The 24,271-nt window shown below is 34.1% G+C and overlaps 1 protein-coding gene across 4 annotated transcripts; it reads right to left on the bottom strand.

Moving 5' to 3' along the window:
* Window positions 1-4,036: 4,036 nt before the first annotated feature.
* On the bottom strand, window positions 4,037-14,546 carry LOC132273709 (delta-aminolevulinic acid dehydratase, chloroplastic). Of its 4 annotated transcripts, none has more exons than XM_059774751.1 (13): window positions 14,357-14,546; window positions 13,525-13,843; window positions 13,069-13,180; window positions 12,853-12,926; window positions 11,272-11,340; window positions 11,116-11,199; window positions 10,926-10,995; window positions 9,078-9,133; window positions 8,672-8,793; window positions 6,888-6,959; window positions 6,688-6,769; window positions 6,524-6,601; window positions 4,037-4,424 (listed from the first exon to the last, which is right to left on the bottom strand). In XM_059774751.1, the coding sequence occupies exons 2-13, from the start codon at window positions 13,822-13,824 to the stop codon at window positions 4,257-4,259; spliced, it is 1,287 nt and encodes a 428-aa protein (XP_059630734.1). In that variant the 5' UTR covers window positions 13,825-13,843; window positions 14,357-14,546; the 3' UTR covers window positions 4,037-4,256. The 4 variants fall into 4 exon arrangements, with proteins under 4 accessions (XP_059630734.1, XP_059630732.1, XP_059630733.1 ...); XM_059774749.1 differs by having other exon boundaries at window positions 13,525-13,848; window positions 14,357-14,545; XM_059774750.1 differs by lacking the exon at window positions 14,357-14,546 and adding an exon at window positions 14,223-14,340 and having other exon boundaries at window positions 13,525-13,848.
* Between the last annotated feature and the right edge of the window lie 9,725 nt (window positions 14,547-24,271).

Raw genomic sequence — 24,271 nt, 5'->3', positions numbered from 1 at the left:
CAACTTATAAAATAAGTGTTTTTTTGTAAGTTATAAAATAAAAATTAAAAAAGGTGTGAGCTTACTTATTTGATAATAAAATAAAAAATAAAAATAAAATTGATTTGCCAAACAAGGAAAAATTAGTTCACCTATCTACGATTGCATTTGTCGTTAACTGAAATTCTGAAATGAGAAAAATAGAATTCACTGCAAGTTTTCGGTGTGAGTATTCAGCGTGAGTATCACTACTTTAATTAAATTTACAATCCTTTTTTTTTTTTTTTTTCGGACAGTTTCAAGTAAGGGTGGCAAACGGGCGGATTGGATCGAATTTGAATTTGGTCAAATGTGAGTTGTGTGGCCCCTATTTAACTCTTTTCTAATAAGTCAAATATGGGTTGGTTCAACCCGTGAGACCTAATAACCCGTTTTTAATTTAAAATCTACTTTTTCGAAAATTCTTTTTCAATATATATTTCTCTCAAAGAAGGTTGTATTCAGGATTTGATGTGTAAAAGACAATGTTTTGTTTTTTTTGTTTTTTTTTTTTTTTCTTTTTTTTTACAAGGCAAGAAAACAGACCACCACGACACACTATAGAGAAAACAAAGAGATGCCTAAAGTTGCCAACTGAAACAAATGAACCGAAAGCTCTTGCAAAACTTGATCCCCAGGTAAAAGAGACGTTGAAAGCGTAGCGGCTTTATGAGCCAAATGATTCCCTGCCTTTCTAACGTAAGATAATTTCACTTCCGAAAAGCATTGGAAGACAAACTTAATATCGAAAATAATGGATGAAATATCAGAAGGACAAGTATGTTTACCATTAACCACGTCACACACAACACGAGAGTCACTTTCAAATCATACTCTATGAAAGTTGAACCGTTGAGCCCATTACCCGCAACACTCAATCGTCCGCCATAAACAGTGTTGTCGCGAGAAACTGCTTAAGAATCACCAACTTTAAAATGGACCCATTATTGTCTCTAAAAATGATTCCGCCTCCTGCCAAGCCTTTGGAAGCCAAAAAAAAAAGAGAGAGGCATCAGCATGGTAAAATCCACTTTTAATCTGGCCTAATTCTAGCAAACTTGAGGATTGATTCCTACTTTATCAATTGCAGATTAAAGTGGGCGTAAAATTTGATGTTCTGGAATGTTAACTGATAGCATCCATTTATATCTTTATTTGTTATTATTATTACTATTATTATTTTTTGTATGGTGTTTGATTTAATATCATAGTTTGCAGAGTTTAGAGTCTATGGAATTTTCTTTTTTCTCGTTGCAATTCACGGTTAATCCAGATTAAGAAAACATATATTTTTTTTTTCCTTTAATAAACTGTCTATAATAGTCATTTTACTTCAATTGTAATTAATGACAAATTTTTAAAATGATAGTTTCTTAAATCAACTATTCGTCCTAGATCTAGGTCACAATTAATATGTACCATGCAACTATTGAAAATAACATAGCACAAAATTTCTCATATTGGCAATTGGCAATGTGCTCCACAAAAAATGACGCATAAAAACACTTTAGAGAGAGATGGTGAGAGAATCTTAGAGAGAGAAGTGATTCTCAAAGAATTTTAGAGAGAAACTTTTTAGAGAGAGAGAGAGAGAGAGAGAGGATGAGGGACAGAATTTGAGAGAGAGAGAGAGGGAGAGAGAGAGATGGAGGTGAGATCAGTACACAAAGGTGAGTTGAACATGACTCCTATATATAATGAGTATGAGTTCATTTATTCATTTATAAATATGGGTTGAATGTAATTTATTCAAACTCCTATTTGAATATGGTTCACTTATATTTATTTAAAAGTGGGTCTATGGATGAATAGATTGGTTCCAACTCATTTTACCACCTCTAGTTTTAAGTGAAAAAAAAAAATAATTTTCTACTTCAAAGATTTTTATTTATTTTTTTTGTTTTTTACTTTACTTCTAAAATTTGACCCATTTTTACTTTACTTTTAAAATTACATTAGATACTACTCGTATATTCCAAGTCCTCAATGACTTCCTCTTCTTATCAAGCTTTTTCTTCTTAGCTACCAATTTCTACATTATCGACTCTTCGTTTTCACGGACAGTATTTAACGAGGACAACAACTCATTCGTAAATGGGCTATCTGCATTCTAAAAATTCTCCAATAACTTTAGGGTCTTAGGAAAGTTTCAAGGTTTCCCATCTAACCCATCTCTTTGTTCTTCCTCAAGTTTAGAGAGATGAAAAAGATGGAAATTGTCTTAAATAAATTTTAAAAAAAATGATAAAGAAGGCCTACTCCTAAATTTTTGCATCCAACCAATGCAAGTGAAGTGGTCCAATACATACATGGAATGGATGCAAAATCAAAGGTCCGTCTTCATTTCGTGCCGTCTTTATTAAGTTGGGTATAAGTAACCATCTATCAAAGATTAATAAACACGGCATGAAATGAAGACTCAAAATTTAATAAACACGATATTTGTCTTCATTATATGCCGTGTTTATTAAGTTGGGTAAAAGAAAGTCGCAATTTTTGCCCTAACATTATGTAACACTAGAAGAAGATATCAGGAAAATATATAATTCTTAAATAATTTTCTCAAACTTATTTGTATAGCGAATAAATTTCACTAGTGAGTACCTACATATTGTTCAATTAATCTGGACTAATTCTAGAATCCTTTTTAAAAACAAATTTTATGAAATTTGAAACAAAAAGCTAAAAGTAGCAAAATTGGCACAAGGACCTAACCCGTTTACAAAGATTTGATTTGGATCTTAAAATTCTCCATGGGGAAATTATTAATTTTATGAAAATGGAAATTGAAATTGAAAGTTGCAAAATTAGAAGTACGGTCCGTTGCCTATGGCACAACCCGGTTGAAACATAACCGACCTGTTTACTAAATATCCGACCCATTTATAAAGATCCAAATTTCATCCTGAAAGTTGCAGTGACCGCTTTTTTTGTTTTTTTGGCAGCATATATGCGTCCTTTCATAAATATGCATAGATATACTCGTTAGATATTAATTTATATCACTATCAAATCTTTTATTGTTTAAAATTAATGAGACCTGGCCTCAAAGTTACAAATTCACATGGAATAACTTTTGTGTTTCTTGTTTTGAAAATTTTTGGTAGGGGTTTGAAGTTTTGCTTTGAGTTCTCTTGTTGTTGAGTTGGGTTGGGATGGAGGAAAGACATAATCATATATATATATGTCTGATTATATATATATATATATATATATATATTTGTGAGTAATATGTACTGTGCAACTATTGAAAATGAGATAGCACAAAATTTATCATATTGGCAATTGACAATGTGCTCCACAAAAAATGACACATAAAGAATTTTTAAGTCTCGAGCACAGGATGAGAGACGGTGAGAGAATCTTCGAGAGAGAATGGATCGTCAAAGAATTTGAGAGCCAGGATGGGAAAGAGAAATTTAGAGAGAGGTGGAGGTGAGATTGGTACACCCATATCCTATCAATCTGAATATGATTCACCCATGTTTAACTCATATTTGAATATGATTCATCCATATCCATTTAAAAGTGGATCGATATGGGCGGATAGATAAGTTCTAACCCATTTTGTCACCCTAGTTTTAAGTGAAAAAGAATATGATTTTCTACTTCAAAGATTTTTATTTTTAGTTTTATTTTTCTCACTTTACTTCTAAAATTTTCACCCTAATTCAACTGTGTTTGTTTTGGATCTGCTCAGCTCAATTCTCATAGAGGACAAAAAAACCATTATGAGACCTTTAAAAGAAAACAACTATGATGATGGCATTTGAAGTTTGAAAGAAAAACTCAAAATTGCAAAAAATTGTCAAGTGAACAAATTCAACTGTTTTTTGAGATAATAAAGCTATCATAGATAAGTGAACCAGGCAAGGCCAGAAATCTCCGTAAAACTTTTTTGTGATTTCAATAAGAGAAATGATGAAGCTGAATGTCCAAATTCATCATAAAGAGTAATATCCAGATAACAACACTACTAATGGTAGTAATAAAACTCTCACGATTATAATGACAACACTGAAACAAACAACGAACTCAACTACATACATTCAAAGATATACATGCAGCCCAGTCAGGTTTAGCACCCGAAGGCCGAACTCACTCACGTCTAGTCTTTCAGTTTCTCATAGAACAAAACATATTTAATTTAAGCACAAACTATGCAACAATTTGCTTATTTATCTGAAATTGATAAGGTCCTACACATCTAGCACAATCCCCATTCTATCGGTTTAATGTTACCTCTTCTCACCACATAAACATCTAGCAGCTTGCAGAGCAAAGTATGTGAGGATGATGTCAGCACCTGCCCGTCGGAGACACATCAGTGACTCCATCATGACCTTCTCTTCATCAATCATTTTAAGAACTCCACCGGCCTTGATCATTGAGTATTCACCAGAAACCTGGATCCAAGAAAACAATTAGGAAAATGAAACTAACTCGGACGCCAGTGAACAAAAATCATATTGAAGTGCGGTGAGAATGGAAAAAGAGATTCAAAAGCAAGAGCTACCATAAGAAGCAAAGTTATTCGAAAAGGATGTCCTCGGAGACTAAATTCTCTGCCCCTTTGGTAAGAGCTGACGGACTAGATTCAGCTGAGCTTACAATTTGTTTTCTCTATTTGTAAATAAGTCTAAAGACTATTAATTTTAGGTGCTTTTTTTTTTTTTTTTTAATCGTCTCTTTATGTTTTACACTGTGTGACACTAATTTCCCAGGCAGGTAGCCAAATAATATATTTTACCCATTTAATTTTTATTAATAAAAATAACATGAGAAGCGCATTCATGGATGCCCAACCCATCTATATGAGCGGTATAAAACTGTACAAAAAATGAAGACAAGAAACTTGTATTGCTCAAAATCTACAAGTAAATTAAGTCCTCAACAAAATTTCTTTAATCTAAACAGAGGAAGCTCAAAAAAAATTCTATCATTCCTTTTGAACGACATGCACCATAAGAGACAATTATCCAGTAGCAGACCCCTAATTGTCCTGTATAAGATAGTGAACACCAAATACAGAAAGAAGACTACATAGCTCCTTCGACACAACACAATGAATTAATAGACAATCAGTCTCCACCCTTTTACACATGCAACACTAGTTAGCCATCTATAGCCTATTCTCTTCGGATTGTAAATTGATCAGATTGTCAACAGTGAGTACGCCATCCAAGGTGGCTGTCCAAGCAAACGACGGTACACTGACGTCAAACAAGTTACACTTCCAATGGCAAATCAAAGCAAGCTTGACTCATCAAAGCCTCATCGAATAAAAGAGGGAACCCTTGAGTGCTATATGCATGGATGGGTTTAACATGGGAGTTGGAATTGCTAGGTACTCCTTTTACATGATTTGGGGTTGGAAACAGATTTTGTTTTTTAAGAAATAATTAATTTAACCAAGTGCTGATCTGAAATCAATTTTAACCAATTTTGATCTTAATTTTGAATATAAATTTCAATATGGGTTGGGTATGGATATTTGAAGTACCCATCATGAGTAAGAATGAAATTGACTGGGTTTAGTCCAGGATCCAACACAAATCAAGCATCTTTCACTTTACAAGGATCTTATCTGGGTCAGACATGGATCATGTCATGGTATATTTGCTTTGATTCAGATCTGAAATTCTGAATATGGGTCCTGATACTAAAATATAGATTTGGACTCGGATTTACATGAATCAGCTTTAGATAAGCTCCATTTCATCCCTAAGATAGGGTGAGCTTAAAATTTTAGACAGGCTACACAATATACCCTTATCTCACAGCAACAGTTCTACATCATGTGTTAGTAGTTATCTGCCACGAGTACCAGATATATTCTAAACATTTTCCTCGATCTTTTTTGCATGGAATGTGGCTACCTGTGTAAAAGCATTTTATATCTATAAAATATGAGTTTACAGTCCAGATTTAGCATTTAATAGTTAATTGTCAAAAACAACTATTCATTATTTTTCAAAAGTCTTAATTTGAAATCTCTTTATTTCTTCCTTCCTTGCATTTTTCTTTTTATTCTAATTTTGGTTGTAAAAAGCATGAGGTCCTGAAGATCATTTTTTCATCATCATGCAAACAGCTGAGGGTCCTAACCAATAAGCTAGCTGCATATTTATATCCTGAGATCAGCATATTGCTGTTTATGAAACTAGAATTTCTGAGGAAACATTTAGCTGGTGGCTCACCATGATTGACCCACAATTAGAATTTTTTTATATCTTAACCTTTCAAACTTTCTTTGCTGATGGTGAGTACGATTCTATTTCTACCTATCGTTAGTTGAAAGCATTGACTGAATTTATGACTGAGTTCCAGGATTAGATCAGTATTCAATTGTACATAAACTAAATGATGTTTTTGACGCTTGATAGAAGAAATGACTAAAGGGAGATATATCTACTCGAGAATGAGAAGATGATTTTTTTTATATATAAAAAAAAAGGATCATATGTATGGCATTGGAAAGCAAAACAGAAATTATTTAGGGTACCTGATATGCAGCAATTGGCAAAGGAGAGTTATCCCGAAGAAGCCTTATAATATCTAAGTAGGGAAGACCTGGTTTCACCTGTGTCACAAGTAAAGTAATTTCAGTGAAACAGAAGGTCCTGCCACTAAGGGTGCGACTGAAGTTCACAGAAAAGGAACACCAACCAGAAGGATATCTGCTCCTTCAGATTCATCTGCACGGGTCTCAATAAGAGCCTCCCTATAATTTGCTGGGTTCATCTGATAACTTTTGTTCACAAGCCAAATTGACATGCAAAGGTTAGCTCCTGCAATATTTAATATACATCTACTGGGAAAATTGATCAATTATAGGATTTATCCATTAACTATGATGGGTTACATACGTTTTCTTGTCCCCAAAACGTGGATTTGAATCTAATGCTTCACGAAATGGACCATAAAATGAGCTGGCATACCTGTCAGCAAAATAAAAATGCAAATTTAAGTAAAAAAAAAAACAGAAAATAACATGGAACTGCACTGACGTAGTTATAAACTACAATCAAATTGATCATATACATATATCCCTTATTTGTCTTTGTACTATATTGTTCATATATATATATATAAAATCCTTCATTTAGGAAAAAAAAAAAATGATCAGAGCTATCCAAAAGAGTTGAATTATCAAAACCTTCTGCACGGTCAGAATTGTTGGTCAAAGAGAAGCTAGATGCACAAATAGCCCGTCAAACAATAAAACTCACCAAGTCTACTTACAGAGTCCATGTTAAAGTGTGACAATATGTAAAATCGGAGGATATTTGGGCATCCCATGAAAATGAAAATGCACCATTTCTTAATAGTTAAAGTATCCAACTTTTTTTCTTCTATACCATAAGGTAAAAATATGTGTACAGATAACACAACACCACCAAGGTACATCAGTTAATCTCTTTATTTTTAAAAAGAACAACCGACAACAACAACAAAAAAAATTTAAAAAAAAAATAATGAACTTCTGTTGAATTGGAAAATTGGCTCCATGTTTTCTACGATTATTGTGTAGGACACATCCCGTATCCATGTCTATGTATTGTCGTGTCTAAACACATTTTAAAGTGCCAATGTAACACAGACTGAAGGAATGCATTTTTCAAGGCACAGATCTCATACAGTGGTGTTCTCCACAGATGACACACTTTTTGAGCCCTAACCACAAAACACAACATTAGAGTACACGGGGATGTTTGGTTAGAATGGACATATTATGTCTGACTCCAGTAGGCAATTTTGAACAAAGATGAGATGCCGGCCCTGCCTAACCTCAGGCCTAAATTAATCAGCAAAGAATGAGACCCAAAATAAACTCGTTGACCCTGGACTTGAACCTATAAAGGTAAATAAAAAATAGAATTTATGTATTTCTAGGGCGACCAAACCCTTAAATTAAGAAAATTTGATCCAGCCTGCCTCATGGGCCTAAACATAAGACCTAGCCTGCCAGGACGTAGTCACCTCTATATCAAGAAAGAAAAATAAAAATCAATGATGACTAGAGTTTTTATTAAGTCCACCAAAAAGACTAGTGTCTCCATTCTTCAAGTACTACAATACGATGTACACGTTGATTGCTAACTGAAGCAAGCTTCCATTGTTTGGTAGAAGAAGAGGAAGAAAAGAAGGATGGAGGAAGGATTAAGTATCCCTCGGAGTTCAGGAATACCATTTTGCTTCCTTCTAAAAGTGCAAGGAAAATGAGAGAAATATTCATGGGATAAAATAATAATAAAAAGACTATATCACCCTCATTCAAGTGTATTAGTTTAAATGATTAAGGATATAATGGTAAAATAATAATATCACCTCTTCAGTCCCTTCCATTCAACCAAACAAAAGGACGGAAGGGCACCCTCTCTTACTCAGGTGCATATTCCCTCCTTTTTCCATCCCTCTTACCATACGAAGCATTAAAGATGTGAGATAATAGAAATTCTTAGACAAGATTAGAGATATAAGCTATAAATATATAAAAGAAATTTCTATAAGGAAATTAGATTTTTTTAATAGCTATGCATGGGGATGTCAGATGTGGGAGATGAAATATTCCTAATGTAGATAAAAAAAAAAAGTGCTAGCATGAAGCAGAAGGTGATTGAAAGAATTTTAGTTCAAATAAGCAAATTACTTCGCTGTATATGACATGATAGACACATGCTGAAAACCTTCAGCATCAAGAGCTGCTCGAATTGCTCCAACACGACCATCCATCATGTCACTGGGACTAACAACATCTGCTCCCGCTCGAGCCTACATATGGAAGTGAAAATTAAGCAATTAACAATCATAAAATTGGTCAGATCATGGCAAAGTGTTTAATAAATGTAAATGTAAGAAACAAAAATGTAAGGATAAAATATTGGTATCACTCATCTCCTATGGAAGTTAGAGTTACTGTTGAAAACACCATTCCCCTTTCAAATACTAATCAATGTTAAAAATTAAAATAGAAGTTTTAGCGCCACGACTTCTTAAAGGAATTTTATACATATGCTGAAAAAATTATGTAATATTTGTATAGTAGAAGATCTGACCTGGGCCACAGCCTGCTTACATAACTGATGCACAGTCTCGTCATTCATTATAACTCCTACAATGTATCAGAGACATGAAATGCAATCAGTAATTATACCCCTACATTTAGTCTGGAGAAGCTCAAATTATTCAAGAAGTAGCCGATCAACTTAGAAGACCTTCAATCCTAAGAAGCCACGGCCAAAAAATGTGAAGAAGAAGAAGAAGAAGCAGCAAGAGTGACCCAGACACTTGACAAAATTATCTCTTAAAAAAGCTGTCAAAATACTTGCATCTTCATGCAGTTTGCTGTTAGGATGACTGAACCTACATATCAGCTACAACATAGAAACAAACCCACAAAGATTATATGACTACTAAATACTTGGTCACTTGAGTACTGCTATGATAGGAATATAAATCTTCTGATCATTGTACAAGTTCATTTTTGATTGCTTTTATTATTACTATTATTTGAAGACAGGCAATGAGAATCAAACTTCTGACCTGAACTCATTTTTTAGACATTATGCCAACACTTTTACCACTGTGCTATAATAGATTTGGCAAGGTACTAGTGCTCTCATATCTGGAAAATTGTTTCCCCTTCATTTAAATTAAATATTTGCACCTTGAGGGTTTTCCTGAAAGGAAATCCATAAAGTACAATACCGAGCTAGCTGGAAAACCTCCTTTAATATCCAGAACATTCCTCCTTTAATGTCCAGAACATTAGACTATTTCTGGTGATTTTGGACAGAATACGAAAGTCCGCATAGGATAAAATCATACAACACCTAACTTTCTATTGGAATTAAATTTTTGTAAGTCTTTTTTCTTCCTCTTTCTTCTCATTTAAAGAATACTAGAACAACTTATTAATTCCTTTAGCCTCAGATTTTAATAACTTCGATAATCTTTTTTGATCTTTTGTAAGCCTCCATTTCTAACCAAAAAAAAACACTGATCTAGTAACACTTCTAAATACAGCAATGAAGATCCATTTAGACATGCTATATTGATTGATTTATTGCACCCATAAACCTCATGAACCATTGCAAAGCCATGAGATCCCAGAAAGTACCAGGATAGTATTTCAATTTTTCACCAAACAGGGGCAATGAGTAATCTGCCCAGATCCCTCTACTTCAATTTGCAAGTGATTTGAAAAATAATAATAATAATATTGAGCAGTTTACAGATTAAGCATCACTTTAATCCTCAACTATGCTGATGAAACAGATTCTATTGATGCAAAGTATTAATGTTAAAAGTAAGCATCCTTGTTGACTAAACAATTAATATTTCTTTAAAGTTCTAAGAATTTAAGTGTGAGGAGATCAGAGAGCAGTTCTAAGGCATGAGAATTTCTAGCCTAATTATGAGGAAAACTCTTAACTTCTGCATTCTCATAACTTTTTAAAAGAGAACTTGCAGAACTTATAGAATGGGGAGTCATCAATCATAGAAAATCAAATAGTTGAAATAGTTTCTTTCAAGTGCTATTCTAACGTGTGTATCCAGATATCCTTGGAGATGATATTATATCATTTCAGTCATATTTACTACAAGGTATACAGATAGAGTAGTATACAGGAGAATATATCTCTCTGGACACTGAAATAGCATATGAGAAGACTAACAGATCAAATTTATTGAGGATGTGTAACCATCGGCAACATTAAAAAAGGGACCTAACATAATGAAAAATCCTGAGCAAAAAGAATTGTTATTTTTTTGTCTGTTTGAATGTATTTTCGTTTTGACTAACTCCTAAAAAATACTCACAGAAATTTGTTATCAGAGAAAATGTAACAACAGCTTAACCCATAACCAATCCTTGAGAATCAGTACAAGATGTGTCTTACCATCCTCTCTGACAATACCATCATGCCCGTCTGAGGAATATGGATCTAAAGCAACATCAGTGTAGATTACCTAATGAAGGACAAAATAAAGCATCAAATGCATCACCAAACTTCCCCACTGAAAGCACTCCACCCCTGAAAGCTATAAGCTCCCAAGTGAACAAATTAAGAATGAAGTATATGAACTTACAAGATCGGGGTACTTGTCTTTGAGCAACCGTATGGCTCGAGGCACTAATCCATTTTCATTGTATGCTTCATCTCCTGTGGGTGACTGAAGGAGCAAGAACCAATTACATTATATCAATATATGGAATTGAAAGAAATTTATAGAGATAATATGAACCTTTAAAGCATCAGGAACTTTTGGGAAGAGCACGATGCTGTTAACACCAACATCCCGGGCCTTAGACACCTGCATCAAATATTGTTTACTTAAAAAATGTTCCATTATTCATCAAAATAAATTACTTTCAATTAATGCATGAAAAAACATGAATATATGTTATAAACTATATGCTATACTGTTTTTATACACAAAAAACAAGATACATATTTTTCATAAGAATTATATTCACTTTACTTGAACATGTTTTAACGACTAGCTAGATGATATCTTAAAATATGTTATAAGATGCAGTAGATAAAGCAGCTAACATAGCTGATGGCACAATGGAGCTTCAATAAGTTATTCATAATCAAGATACTCTCAAATCTCAACCAGAACCTTACAACGCGAGAAAATTTTAATGTTGTGTCAACCCATTGAAAAGATTCCTATACAGGAAAGGTGAAAAGATGCACAAGGTTTGGTAAACCAAATATATAGTGATCCATGTAACAGGAAATCCACTCCCCACAAAATAAGATGACTCAAATTATTCTTGCCGATAGCATTTCGGCACGGTAAAAATCCATTGGTATAGAAAGATATTGTGGATGTCAAATTTGTCAAGTGAATTTATAATTTAAAAAATATTATAAAACTGAGAGTACAGAATCTGACTGTTGAGACCTCTACAAGCACACAATTTATAGTACAAGGGAACTAAAGTGCCGGTATAGGAACTAATAGTACATTGGTCCGACTCTGTACTCAATATAAAACACAAATTAAGTTTGCTGGAAAACACTTTAAAGACGAAATGAAAGCTAAAAATAACGCGAGTTGAGACTGTGAGCACATATAATGGCAAATTTCAAAAAAGGATACAGCGTACTACCACATAGCAGAGTCCTGTACTTTTCATAAAGAGTCACTATCCCTGGTATGTGCCACTTCCTAATCAAAAAATAGGAGAGCACCCCTTCTCCCTAAGTTACAAGTTCATTTTACTGAGTTCCATCAACATGGTTCTCTCAAGCGTCCTAGTATTCTCTACTTGTTCACCTATGTCAGTTTGGGGTATGGTCGGTTCACTGGGAGGATCACCTCCAATTCAAAGCTTTTTCGTGTAAGCTTCAAGTTCAACCTTGTCGATTATGACAAAATTCAACTATAAACAGACCCGCAACAATGGCAGGGTGGTACGCTCTGCTCTCTCGTGACCCCTTACTCTAATCAAAAGGCTAAAGGTGTCAGATAAAAGAAGGAACGACACAGTTGAGTTTGAAACGACGGTGTATTGAGTTGAGGTATACTTGAAACATATGATTATAACACATTAGTTTGAAAGGAGAAATCCCTTTCAAGACATATAGGAAAGAGAAGCCCTCGAACCAATTATCTAAGATCATCAAATCATAAGATTTTTCAGTGAAAACAATCCTTAAGTGGAACCCATAATTTGGTAGGTTAGACACCAATATACATTTGTATCGTTTCCATGTATCTGTCTGACACAGTAACAAATAATTGGTCTTTGAAACTTCAATGCAATCCATTACCTTTTTGGAGCATACATAGAACTAGGTTGAGCTTACTGACCTCTTCCACAAGTCCGTGTCTCCATCCAAGCCTGTAACAACCAGGCATAGCACCTATAGGTGTGTCCTCTTGTCCTGCATTTGTAGTCAGATTAGACATACATATCATGCAGACTGACAGTTGTACTTCTAGTCAGATTAGAGAGTGATCTTTTGGAGTTTAGGGTAGACAGTGAACTATAGTGAAAGGTCCACAATATTAAAAAGTGGATATAACCTTCATGAATAAAAAGTGGATATACAAAATTAGCAGGTGACAAGCTTGTTTCTTGGAATGCTGCTCTCAATGCTGGTGACTTCCGGTTACGACGAGGACGACCATTAAGTGGCTGAAATGAACCAACATGCCAATATTGAATCAAGTAAAACATTAGTAACATTAAAGAAAAATATTACAAATGTAATTAAGACTCAAGGAATTGACATTACAAAATTCATCTTCCACTAGTTTGACATTGATTCAACAAAGTTTTGTCATGGACAATTTGTTTGGCCTTAATTCAACAAAAGTATTCTCCTAAACTTCACTAATGAATCATTAATATTGACACTATTCATCATATCTTCTAATAAGTACTTTCTACATATAGGTAACATGATAAAGTATAAAGTCTAAACAAAGAGTTAATGATTAATAGTTTGAAAATGTAAAGTAATTGCAATATGTACTCACAAGTAAAGGGACTAAAGGAGTTCCAGCTGGTGCCGCCGGTGTGGGGGGAACCGGAGGTGCTTCTGGCGCATTCCCAGCCACAACGGCGGCTTCACATTCTTCGTCACTCAAACCCATTTTTCGGATGGATTCATCACTTGCTCTTATAACAGATACAAGCCGCCTTGGACGCCCCTTGATCGAGGGCCGAACGCATACAAAACTTTTACTAACTGATGGTCCCAAACTACCATAGTCTCGAGACTCCAGACCCTTAATTGCTCGGACATTACAAGGCGCATTAACTAAAGTCGAAGCCATAAAACTTCAATTCCACAATCTAATCTACAATGTCCCCACATAATCAACATAAGTAAACCACAAACCATAAATTCAACAAAAAAAAAAAATTCAACCCAAAAAAACTAAGGTCTTGACAAAGAATTCAAGCTTAGCAAACAGGGCAATTGCAATCATCAAAAAATTAACTTTAAAAAGCAATTTTTTTTTTTTTTGGTAAGCTAGAATGTACTACAAAAAACAACTATACAAAGAAGAGTACAATCTCAGCACCCAAAGAAAACAATACAACAGAATTAGAAACAGGCAATTACCCAACACACAGCCAAAATCAACTACTAAACAAACCAAATTATTAATTCATTAGCATTATAAATAAATAAATAAGCAAAGAAAAGCAGAACATGATATAATCATACACTATCGTGTAAAAGAAAGATTAAACCGTGAAATCGATCTAAATTTCCCGAGAAAGTAGTTGAAAGTTTAGAGGAAAAGGAAATCTGGAAACCCAATTGAAGAAATGAGGAGAAAGGGTGATGAAAAATCTTACCTTGGTTGCAGAATTTCGAGAGAGAGAAGAGAGAGACGATGGGCTTATCTGCACACTTATATGGCGAAAGCCAATTAGGAGCTAAGATTTCTGACAGGAGATGGAATGGGGTAGTTAGATGGGACTAACTCTACTCTCTAAAATATAGAAATTTGTATACTCGCTTTCTCTTCTTGACAACCGTATGAGATGGCGACTGAAGAGAGAACTCCACTACCAAAAGTTCAAAACCTTCAACCAAACCACAAAAAAAAAATGTTGATGAAAAAAAGAAACAAAACCCTTTGTTTTTTTTTTTTTTTTCAATAATTTAATATTAAAAAATGATACAAATGAAAGTTTTTCATGATCTTTATCATAAAATATGTGACAACAGCTCTGTTGTCACGTTTTTCTTTTTTCTTTTTTCTTTTGTTTTATTTTTTATTTTTTTCTTTTTGAATTAATGTTGAAAGAGAAAGAGATAGCTACCTTATTTAGGAAACACAGCTACGTTTAGTTGGAGGGTTTAGTTGGAATTCATTAAACCTAGTCGTATTTTCTTTGTATTCTAAAGTAGATAGAAAGTTGATGTTCCACGTTTCATTAAACACAAAATGAGTATTTAAATAATTTGTCAAAATAATATATAGGGTAAATTAAAAGTCACTAATTCTTATATATTATAATAATGTATTATATTATATTTTGTACAAGAGTGTCATAAAATTTTCATTTTTTAAAATTTGATTCATTCGCAGGAAAAAATATATATGTAGGGTCAAAGGTGTGGTTGAACACACATTTCAAATCTCAAAGAAGGTGAAAGGGGGACATGAAAGACTTTATTAGCCATATCTATAATATTTGACCTGTCACAATTGGCCTTTAAACCACTTAATACAGCACTCAAATTCTCCAAGGACGGTCTTGATTGCTGGGGCTTAATAGTTAATAGACATCCCCATGGAAAAATATGGGGACTAATAATACAAGTTTTAGATGCAATTCATAGACTTAGAATAAAACTCTCATTTCATAAGAGCACTCCTAAAAATTATGTCATAAGCTTTGCAAAGATCATTTAGGAGGACCAAACTTCCTCTATTTAATTTGATTCTCTTCATCATGTCTAACACCATCCATGGTTTTAAGTGAAAGCAGAATTCTATTACAGGTTGCATTCAGACTCTTGAAAATAAGAGGAATTGCTACATCCCAAATAATTGTGAGATTTTTAATTTTCATCTATGGAAAGCTTCTTTTTAGTGTAGTTCAATTCTCAAACATTTGTTAGATTTTCCTTTGCCTCAATCCAATTCCCACCATTTGTTAGATAAGGGATTAGATCGACGCATGAGACTTTTGTCATTATAAAATTTGAGGAGAGTTAGTGATAAATAACCTTCACTTGTTGGGCACGTTGGCCAACAAGTGGACAATTGGAAAGAGACTTGACTCTCTATCAAAGTCCTATTTAGATATCGGATTGTTATGTACCTTGAAATAACTGATGCCTCCATGAATACTGGTTTTCAATGTAACACATGCCACTCATATCAATGTTGTGATGGACTTTCGCTATTGGCGTAAATCACAATGCATGTACAAGTGATTTTATTTTTTTAGTAATATATCCTACTATTTTATTTATTTTGATATGTATACCTATGAAATTACACTATTGCCCCCACTAAAATTATTAAAAAGTTACACTATTGCCCCCCTAACACGATTTCCGGACTCTGTCCCTCTATATCGAATCTCTTCTAAAATATTCACAAGTAACTGCCTACATGTTTGAAAAATCACCTTTGCATGAGATATTGATTGTTCTCGATTTCGAACCTGCAACTTACACAGGTCACGGTAAAACAACTTTATTGTCACGCGAAGCCCAACCATTTACTTCACTTAATGATATAGAATATTTTTTTCTTCTTCCATTTCCATTTCTAACAGTGCTTTTCCATAATGGTAAGGTCCAAATTATGACGAAGAACTAAGAAGATGAAGCCTCCATTAAAGCTTACAACCACAATAGATTCATCCTACATCCTAGAAGATTAGTAGTAAAATATTTTGCATTGTACAAAACACGAGAAAGTTTAGCTCAATGTTGCTAGAAGATCATTAACCAAATTATATTGTCTCACTACATATAAGTCCTCTAAAAGCTTGTAAGCGGTGCTGTAATGACATCTAAATGGGAGTAGTGCATAGTATGAGTTTGATTTTTATAAAAAAAAAGAAAAAGAAAAAAGAAAAAGCCTCTTTCTGTTATCCAATTCGACTGTACTATAAAAACACTATCCAATTTCAATTTTAAGTATGTCAACTAGGGCTAAGAAAATTAATTGTAATGTCAAAAGAGAAAGTAGGACTAAATAATCATTGAAATGTAGTTGGTGCAAGGATCTCATCTTCTTTATAAATGAGTTCTATTTATGCCGAGGCCTTGTTTGGATGAGTGTTACATGTAGGGCCAAATAGAAATTTTGACTAATATAAGTAGAAAATTAGACTCGAGACCCAAGTACGACTAACAATTACTACCAATACAACTAAATAACTTTACATCATCATTCAAAATTTCAAATCAAGTGATAATTTCGTATATGTATTAAAATTTTAATTTATTTTTTAATTTAAAAACTTGGACACATGCAATGAGTTACAAGGAATTACTTCATTCCAAATTGCCCTTAAAAAGGAAGAAAAAGAGTGTAATGCAGGATTCAGTTGTTGCTCTTAGATATGAGCTGCTTAGTGAAGAAACCATACCAACATGAATTGGACAAAGAGTGGGGCTAATCTGCATTACATCAACATTGTAAATACACACACTCCCCAAGAGAAAAACTGAATTCTCAATATAGCTCCACAAGCACTGCAAAATTTCTACCCACCATTAACTAGATCTTTCACATAATCAGTTTTCGCTCAATAAAAATTACCAAGTATAAATCTATCCAACAATGGCATCTCTTTTCCGACAATTAAACAGGAACAGTTCCCCTGTACAACAAATTAAAGGTGCAGAAGTCCTATCCACACATTTCGGTAGCATGTCCCCGGTCAAGCCGGGAAAAAAATGCAATCAGAGAACAGAATTAATGTCCACACCTTTCAGTAGTATGTCAATGGTAAAACCAGAATAAATAAATAAATAAATAATTAAGAAAAGGGCAATCCCTAGGCTGGAATTATTTACAAAGCAAGGCAATAGTGCCTGTGGTTAAGGAATAGTGATGGGAGAAAAACTAACAAATCATATAGCTCCTGCCTATAGCCTGGTAATAGTTTGAATCAAAACAAAGATGGAGAATTAAGAGATCTTTGGTGGATTTAACCCATCACAGCCAGGCGGCCAGCTCCAACCATATTTCCTTGCAACGGCCTGTAAAATCACAAATGATGAATACAATGAGACCGTTCCACGAAAATGGAACAAATTCAACATGGGATAATTGTACATACACATTTCATGATTAATTAAATAGTACATAGGTAAAATGGTATCTATATTTGCACAACAAGAACAACAAATCAAGATTACATAAGGAATCAGTTAAAATGCATGCAATACAGGAACTAGTTTGTTGTTCGAATGTGGACATACATGTGCAAAAGTAAAGTCTACACATTTAAGACACGCACATATGCACCTCAAATCACCTTGGTCATTTCTCCAACACCATTGGCAACCGCCCAACATTTCAGAGGAAGCTGCAATAACTCAACGAAAAAAATAAAAAAAACTTCTCCAACATTTCAGCCTAATCACTACGAAATCAGGGCCCTTGTTTTCATCTGAACCACCTATCTATTTCACGACAAAATCTTAAAACCTTCCCATTTTTAGAAAACATGGATATTTCCTACAAGATCCGTTACACAACTTTTATGAGACAAGGTATTCTATCTCAAGAGAGTGTTTTATCTTGAGGAAGTGGTTTTATCTCAATCGGAGTTGATGAGACATGGACGAAACCCCTACGTTCTGATAAAGAGTATGTGGAAGGTCCATGATCTAACTAACTTTAACTGCTTTTTGGATTGTAACCAAACTACCAATAGTTTAAAATTTAAATTGAAGCAATACTCCAAAAATCAATCAATCCATCATGCCAATAACCACAAATTCAATCATACTCAATGTAAAGCAAAGCAGCATAGAACAAGCACAATGAAAACAAGATCTTTTACGTGGAAAACCACAAAGAAAGAAAAAAAATTACGGGGCTTGGTCCAGTCAGCAAATGCACTATCAAACAGATCAGTATACCTAAAACCCCAGCTAAATCTTAGCACAGCCTGATCCACCAAAATCACTCCTTGAGTCTCTAGACATACAGTCTGCTCTATCAACAAATTGTGCTCCTCGTGTAATCACTTCTTCAGTAGTACTTTGATCTACCAGTCTAGTGATTTAGTCAATGTTAGATGATTCGGAAGTCGGTGTTGAACTTCAATTCAGCTTAGCAGTCGTAAGATGCCAACACTCATATATCACTCACCAATTCTAATGCAGAATGATGAATGAAAAATAAAAATTGTATGCACTCTAGCCTCACAATGATGCTCCGTGTATCTCTCTCTATTGTCTTAGGGTTTCAGATCTTAGGGATTCAGGAAAAATAAGTTATTCATTGACAAGAGTTTTAATTTCAAAAGGAATCATCTTTTGTAGGAAGTTTGATTGATCCACCTATCTAGTGGCCTTTCGTTTGGTCTCTCAATTGATCAAAGTGCCATGTAAGCTATACTTGGAAAATTTAGAAAGTAGTAGTTTCCAAAAACACTTTGATGCAATTCAATTAGGATTTTTCTAGATCAAAACATAAATCACTACAATTCTTAATAGATGAATGCATGAAATCTATTTTTGATGAGTGCATATATTACCTTTCTACTCTGAGCTTTGAGGATTACTATTCTGCCTTTGGTTGTTACATTTGCTCCAATTTTGACAATGATCAAGAGGTAACTAACTTGCGCTAACTTTCAAAAAATTAACTAAAACCATAAATAAAATTACGGACTCTTATTTTGACTATGAAATATGCAAACTAAGTCATATTGACCAAACAATAGTAACGAGTGAAAACAAATTAGTATGTTGGTTTATTTGGAATAGACTGAACAAGCAGTAATGAAAACACATCATTGAAATTACTATCACTTACATTAAAGTGCTTGCTTATCCATTAAACGCAAATGACACATATTGGGAGGTTAGGTGAACTTAAATTTCAACAGTAGTTGCTCTTTCTTACAAGCGTGTGAGACTTATGTGGGATCAGCACCACAGTTTTTGGGTAATAACTATTGGACATATAGGTACACAAATTCTCATCATGAGATACCACACACTTTTTGAGAGTTAGAGATCCATTAAGTTTAGTTAAACTATCACTAAATTAACGACCACATATGTTTTTTAGTAATAAATTTTCTAAAATAGATATTATACAAATTGCGGTAAGGTTAGTGGACTGCAGTTGTTTCTCCTCTACCTCTGGGCGAGAGGTTATTCTCAAATCCGTTCTCCAGGCCATTCCAACTTTCACAATGAGTTGTTTTCGGTGACTTGCGCAATGTTTTGTTTTTTTAGAAAAAATAATAATAATAAATAAATAAAAATAAAATCATTTCTGAGAACAATCTTTATTCAGTGGTCACAAGGCTTAAATTGGGTGCCCAAAGAACATAAATATAAGTATGCATGGGTTAGATAGTGCATAGGCTCATAGATATTTAGAATGACAGAGCCTTGATATAATTTTCTTAATCTTAGAGTGCAATTACGTAATGATAGTGGTTATTCTTTTAATTCATTGGATTAGGAAAGAGTTAATATTAATTATGATTTTTTAATCCAATTAGATCTGGGATAAGAAATGTACATTGATCCCCACCTCTAGCTCAAATAGAATTCAATATGTACATGTAATATGTGTAGGGATGGGTCCGAATCTTTTACTATAGAGAAGTTTGAGAGTTTCCTCAAGATTTAGTTCCCACCAACTAAAAGATCGATCAATAATGGTCATTGCTAGGGTAATAGACTTACAGACACTACAATTTTTGTAACAGTTGAGAGTCATTTGAAAATCCTCAGCAATCACTCCCAAAAAGGTTGTCTATTGTAGTTTTGAACAGATCAAGAAGAGTAATTATGCAAAACAAGAAACAATATAATGTTGACTCTAATCAGTTTCTACCTATAAACAAATTGTCTCCACTCCTAGAAAAGTTGCCTCTCTCCAAAGAAACAACCTTGCATTAAGAATTTTCACGCTAAATTTTGCTATATTATAATTCCGATTTTTCTTTTTGTCTTGGTTGATTTTGCAAAGAAGGATTACAGAACTTCAAAATTCAAGAGAACAGTACCAATGGCAATTTTTCTTTCCAAGTTGAATTCAAATACAACACTTCCAATTCAAAGATTTGCAGGTACTAATGTGGTTTCAACAATGATTACATACAATCAACCTTTTCACAACGAAGGTATGAAATAGAAGCCAAGTGAAATGTCCTTCTAGAGTCCAGCTGGTCCCCAATTACTTGACCCCCTAAAACCTCTTACTAAAATTGGATTTATGTCTTTCTGTTACTACCACATATATTGTATAGATTTTCTCCTCCTTTTATTTTTGGCCTTGTTTTAGTGATTTCTTTCTTGACTTCTCTTCCCTTTGGTTGTAGATAGGGATACTCTTATCTCCATACACTTGTTCATAGTTTTATCAATCTCACTTACCAAAAACAAGTAACCTATTCTCTTTTCTAAATAAGAGTTACAACATCATCTTTTAGATTCCTATATATCAATGAATATTCCTACTCCATTCTGTCATTTGCAAGTGTAACAAAGTTGATATTTCACCCACCCATCTTTCTTATATATTTCTGTCACGTTATATTTCACAAATTATAAAACAATCAGAAGAATGGTTTATATTGTTCCTCATTATGCTTTCTATTTTATTTTTACTTTTAGCTTAAGTATGATTTAGGAAAAGACTTTTTAAAAATGCCCTTCATTTCTCATTGAATTGCCCTACTATCAACATATCTATGGGCAAATTACTTTGTATTTTCAGCCCACATACAACCAAACTATGAACTAACAAAGTGTGCTAACACAAATCTACGAAGTTTCAGAAAAATGCAAATATTTATGAAATTATTAACCTTGTTGTTCACAGTTTCAAGAGTTTAAAATGCCACTTAAGTCATATCCTCTAATGACAAAAATGTCTCTTTGCACGTGTGATTACCAAAATTCTACAACGCATTAGCCATTACTCCTCACCAACAATCGGCCATGACACTTCACTCTCCACCCAGTGACGACAGCGAGGAAAACTATGATGAAAATACTGCCGACCAAGCGCGATGGCAACAATAAATCTCTAAAGATGACATTCTCCTTCATCCAACTCTCCCTCTCTCAATAAATCTCTCTCTCTCCCACACACACACAGCTTATATGCAAACAGTTTGCATGCTTTGCTCCTCATTCTCTCATGCTTCATTAAATCACACTGTGCTTTGATCTCCCCAAGTTATCCATCCAGTACAACTACCAGACCTTGTTCTATACAGAGTCACTGTTAACGATCCAAAGACAGCAAACGTTTCATGGTGTTTTGAACATACTAGAGTGAAAAAATTAAGAATCACACATTCCATTTGGAGTTCCATATTAAGGTCATTTTGTTACAATTGATATGAATTATGTATGTGTGTGTATAAAAAAAAAAAGGCCAGTTTACATGAATTGAATGGGTTTGTATGCTTTACACCACTGGGGACTGCACCCTGAATAATTGAACTCATTAGTTAAATTGGTAGGTATCTCACAGGAGGCTGAAATCAAATGCTAGTATTCACAGTCTAGCACAAGTGTTACCGTTTGTCTTCAGTACTCAAATGGGTCCAATAGGCTTTTGGTTTGATCTTCCATTTTTTTTTTTTTTTAAGACGTCAAACAGGAGCGCATCCGAGGAATAACTGCACACAAAATGAAAGCACTATACCCTCACACTATCCAAAAAATCAACAAAATCCTGTATAGATGCACATATATATCTCTCACTCAAAAATGATAAATAAATAAAGAACTCAAAAGGCATGCTTCAGCACCCTCAAAATATCTCCTATTCCTCTCCCTACATAATCCTCACCAAATACATAGAGAACTGGCCCTCCAAGATTCTCTAGCTTGTCTTCCCACTGTTCATCCCATCCAAGACTCAAAAGCTTCCCTAGTGTTAGCTGGAAGAACCCACTACATCCCAAAAATAGACAAGCACACAGCCCAAACATCTCTCGCTACTTGACAATGCCATAAGAGATAACTCACTGTCTCCTCATCTCTCTTGCACATGAAACACCAATTCACTGCAATCTGGCGCTGCTTCCTCAGAGTGTCCATGGTTATGTCACCGCCCACCAGAAGAAACCCACCTTGAGAGGTGCTTTATTCTTCCACACCGCTTTCAGTTTAATCAATTATATGTACATACAGATACGTAGAGAGAGAGTTTAGAGCCAAGTTCCCAAGTAGAAACAGGTCTCTCAATAATCATAGAGGATAACTTATGCATGCACAGCCAAGTGCCTGCTTACTAAATGCAACACCCTATGTACGTACTGACTAAGCATTCTAAATTTTAAAGTCCGTGTTTTGGTTTGAAAACATTAGTTAAAAGTTTCATAAGTCAACTAAGGTCATTCAAATTTATTTCATCTGTCTCGTTCCTAAGGTCCACTAAGTCAAACATATAGTGAGTGATCCAAATTGATCAAGGTCCTTGATGATGTATTTTTTTTCCGAAGTCTTCAATGACATCTCTCTAGTAGTCCAACAGGTAAAACAAAATCACCGATCAACAACCCAGACTAGTCCAAATAAAATGGAACAACTAAACTAATTACAACACACAATTTGGCAACAGAAATTGTGAAGCCAATGACTATTTACATCCCAACACAAACTTCATATTTTGAAACCATTACACCGAACACTGGATCATCATCTTGTTCTTGAAATAATTTGAGATTTAGTTTTATTTAATTATCTTTATGGGAAAATTACATATAAATGGAGTTAAAGTTCCATATTTACTTAGAGTCTGAGTCAAAGTTCCATATTTCTCTAAAATGGATTGCTGAGGTGGCACATGGTTTTTTACTATTTAGAAATTGTGATGCCTAAAATACCCTTCCGCGAAGGTACTACTTTTTCTTCGAAGGTACTACTTTTTTGAACTGAAGGTACTACTTTTTGGCGTCTAGGTACCATGTTTTTTAAACACTCGTGAAGGTACTACTTTTTTTCCGAAGGTACTACTTTTTTGAACTGAAGGTACTACTTTTTTGAACCGAAGGTACTACTTTTTTATTAGGGAAGGGCATTTTAGGCACCACAATTTTTTAAACAGTAAAAAATCATGTGCCACCTCAGCAATCCATTTTAGAGAAATATGGAACTTTGACTCAGTCTCTAAGTAAATATGAAACTTTGACTTCATTTATATGTAATTTTTCCTATCTTTATCGGTGAATCATAGAAAATGTATAAGATGAGCCAGTCTCAATCGCAAATGCATAAGATATGCCGGACCATACCAACAAGAACCGATCTCCACATGCGTCTAATGTACTGCATTGGATTGTAATAACGAAGGATTCAAGTGGGTTGCAGGTTGCTGCCCTAAAAGGTGGCTATTCCGAAAAAGTGGGATGCTAATGGTATAGTAGGTAATAGGGTGCCCATAGTAGAAAACTTTTCCTACATTAATGCAGCTTGTAATTTTATGGGCTTATTTCAAGTGTCAAAGGAAGTTTGTGTTGGCCAACTTATTACGATTAACTCCGCAAGCAGGTGCATAAAAGTTAAAAATCTCTACCCTTTTTTTT

The sequence above is a fragment of the Cornus florida genome, unplaced genomic scaffold (genome assembly GCF_030987335.1).
Source record: "Cornus florida cultivar Cherokee Brave unplaced genomic scaffold, ASM3098733v1 CherokeeBrave_3.0.0_Hap2_Chr09, whole genome shotgun sequence".
Classification (NCBI taxonomy): domain Eukaryota; kingdom Viridiplantae; phylum Streptophyta; class Magnoliopsida; order Cornales; family Cornaceae; genus Cornus; species Cornus florida.
The sequence above is the reverse complement of the archived record's forward strand: the minus strand, read 5'-3'. Positions and strand labels throughout refer to the sequence as shown.